The sequence below is a fragment of the Prenolepis imparis genome, unplaced genomic scaffold (genome assembly GCF_030444845.1).
Source record: "Prenolepis imparis isolate NDT839.2.m4 unplaced genomic scaffold, iyPreImpa1.0 SCAF_25, whole genome shotgun sequence".
NCBI classification, from domain to species: Eukaryota; Metazoa; Arthropoda; class Insecta; order Hymenoptera; family Formicidae; genus Prenolepis; species Prenolepis imparis.
In genome coordinates this window covers 165,185-168,278 of record NW_028141183.1, presented here as the reverse complement: position 1 = coordinate 168,278, position 3,094 = coordinate 165,185, and the positions used below count along the sequence as shown (strand labels likewise).

The 3,094-nt window shown below is 44.8% G+C and overlaps 1 protein-coding gene across 1 annotated transcript; it reads right to left on the bottom strand.

Moving 5' to 3' along the window:
• Positions 1–40: 40 nt before the first annotated feature.
• On the bottom strand, positions 41–2,737 carry LOC145946865 (uncharacterized). The gene has a single exon (XM_083056617.1). It carries the CDS (start codon positions 2,735–2,737, stop codon positions 41–43), a length of 2,697 nt encoding a protein of 898 aa, XP_082912743.1.
• Between the last annotated feature and the right edge of the window lie 357 nt (positions 2,738–3,094).

Genomic DNA, 3,094 nt, shown 5'->3' with positions numbered 1-3,094 from the left:
AGAGGGGATCGAGAGCGTTTTGAGTCCCAAAGGATTCAGATCAGGCAGACTGTAATACCAGCAAATGCGCATAGAGCTTTTGTTTAAAGACACCCGACGTCTCGACATTCCTAATCTCTAATGGAAGACTGTTCCATAGTTTTATCGCCGACAGCCTGAAAGACCGATTAAAAAGCTCAATTCTACATTGAGGCCTCAGGAGCACATCTGCAGGAGCCCTTGTTGCCCTGCCAGAGGGGGGTGCCCTGTATTTAAAATGCACAAAGAGATGGCGAGGTTGTTTAGTCCGAAGTATATTATATATTAGGCAACCCACATAGTAATTTCTCCTGGAGTCTATCTTTAGCCATTTGAGTTTATCATAATAAGGCGTAATGTGCGCATCTGACCTTACATTGAAAATGAATCTTATGCTGGAGTTTATTGCTCTGTACAATCTCAGATTATTTTCTGCTGTCATATCTGTAAAGGCTGCACAACAATAATCCATGTGCGGTAATATGAGAGAGACAACCAGTTTTGTTTTCAGAGCCTCAGGGAGCAAATGTTTGCACAGCTTAAGCTGGTAAAGGACCGAATATGCCTTCCTCGCCACATTCGCGATTTGTTTCTCCCATGATAGAGTATTCGTGATTTTTACACCTAGATATTTTACCGTTGTGGAATATTTAATGTCCATCCCATCCATTTTAAGCTCCGGAAGCGCAGTTAAATCTATGGCATTGACGTATCTTGAAGTGCCTAAGATTATTGCTTGTGTCTTATCCGGATTCAATGCAAGTTTATTTGCTGTTGTCCACCTCAAAACCGCTTCAATGTCGTCATTCATATTTCGGATGGTGGTAGAAAGGTCTCTAGGTTCACTGTGAACGTACACCTGCAGGTCATCCGCGTAGTAATTGTATTTGCAGTGCTCAAGCACCCGGCCAAAATCTAACAAATAGAGCGAAAAAAGTAAAGGTCCCAGTACAGATCCTTGTGGAACTCCTGCCCCTATGTGAGAAACCGATGAAACTGCGCCCTCCAAATCGTCCCGGACTACCTGAGTCCGTCCTGTTAAGTAGGAATAAATCCAATTTAGAGTTCCATCTGAGAAATTTATTCCCTTAAGTTTCTCGATTAACACCAAATGATCGACCTTCTCGAAGGCCTTAGAAAAGTCAAGGAATACGCTCACTGTGATCATTCTGCTATCAGCCGCATGCCTGACTTCATCTACCATTCTTATAAGACACGTTTGTGTGGAATGATGTTGCCTATAGGCTGATTGATAGGGATCGTAAAGATCAGAAATTTCCAGATGCTCCCTAATCTGCTCACCCACCACTCTTTCTAGCGCCTTCGACAGGGTAGGGAGAATTGAAATAGGCCGGTAATGCTGCGCCATAGTCGGATTCTTGGTTTTGGGAATCGGACGGATTCGGGCCGATTTCCACAGTGTCGGAAAAACACCATTCATCAGGGAATAATTGAAAAGGTGTTCCAAAATAGGAATCATGTTGTGCATTGTCAGTTTCAGCAGTCTCAGGGAGATACCATCCCCTCCAGTCGCATTGGACTTGATCCTCGAAATAGCCCTTCCGATCGACGTTGGCGTAACATACTTCCAGTGGAGATCTTCATCATTAAACTTCCCGGAGAGCAAGTTATTAAAGGAGTTACGGGAGGCAAGTGTAACATTGTCGTCAGATTTAGAGGTTACCTCCCCACTTGCACTAAAAAACTTGTTCAATTCTTCCACGGAGCAGAGAAGGCGTGCTCCGGAATCCCTAGCCTTGACTAGTCCAAGGTGCCTCAATTCGCTCCAAATCTCCCCGGCATTTCCCATGCGATTGAAGACACTGAGATAATAGTCACGTTTCACTGTGCGTACACGACTCTGCACCCGGTTTCGCAGGACTTTATAGCGATTATAAAGAAGATCACATCTGCATCGTCTCCACGCTCTTCTGGCTAAATCCCTCTCACGCATAACCAGGCGGACATTCTCAGTCAACCAGGGAGCCGGTAGATTCCTAAATCGGCGCCTTCTCAACGGAACATGCAGATTATAGATCTCCAGCAACTTTCTATTGAAGATTTCAATCTTCTCATCCATGTTTCCTGAAGTATAGACATCCGACCAGTCAATGTTATTTATGTCCAATTTGAACGACGTAGCATCGAAAACACTCCAGTCCCTGCAAGCAACGAGCCTACCGCACCGTCGCTGCAGCCTGACTCCATATCTTATGTATATAAGATCATGCGCAGATAAGAATGATACATCTTGCTGACCGTACTCCATAATTTTATCCTCATCGTCGACTATACTCAGGTCAATGAATGTGCTCGAATTCCTCAGATGATGAGTGGATCCGAAGGGAACAAGGTAAAGACTCGAAGCAGATATAAAGGCATTTAGCTGCTGACTATCAAAGGTGACATGGTTCATGTCAGCATTAAAGTCTCCAAATATAACCGAGTGCCTAAAATTGACCTGAAGGTCAAGAAACGCCTGGAAAAATTCATTTAGATATCCCGAATTTGGAGGTCTATACACCACAGCCAGTAGTAACTTGGAAGAGTTACTGAACAAAATTTCCGCGATCATGAATTCGGGCCTAACAGCATGCGACCCAGGAGAGCTCCGAAGAACCGCGGCACGAAGATTGTCCGCGATATAGAGAGCAACACCGCCGCCAACTCTACCTACCCTGTCGCATCTGAAGAGCGAATACCCCGGCATCCTAACCATTATGTCCGTAATATCCGTCCTCAGCCACGTTTCGGACATACAAATTATGTGGAAGTCCGAGTTCTCAAAGAAAAGCCGAAATTCATCCAAGTGTGCAAAAAGCGACTGACAGTTTACGTGGCAGATTTTTATGTCCTCTAGGTTGTTAATTTCCTCAGTCATAATTAATGAAAGCGATCCTATCTTTAATTTTTCTGCACAATATTGGACATCTCGCAGCATCCACAGCAGAATGACCGAGATCGTCCCTGGATCCTTGGCGTTCACAGTTCAGACATTTAGGCGGATTACTCTTGCCCTTACAGTCCTTCATTTCGTGGGCTCCGCCACAGTGTCCGCATGATGGCCCCGCATCGC

Excerpts from the sequence above, each read along its gene's own strand:
- LOC145946865 (XM_083056617.1), bottom strand. The coding sequence starts at position 2,737 with ATGGTTAGGATGCCGGGGTATTCGCTCTTCAGATGCGACAGGGTAGGT.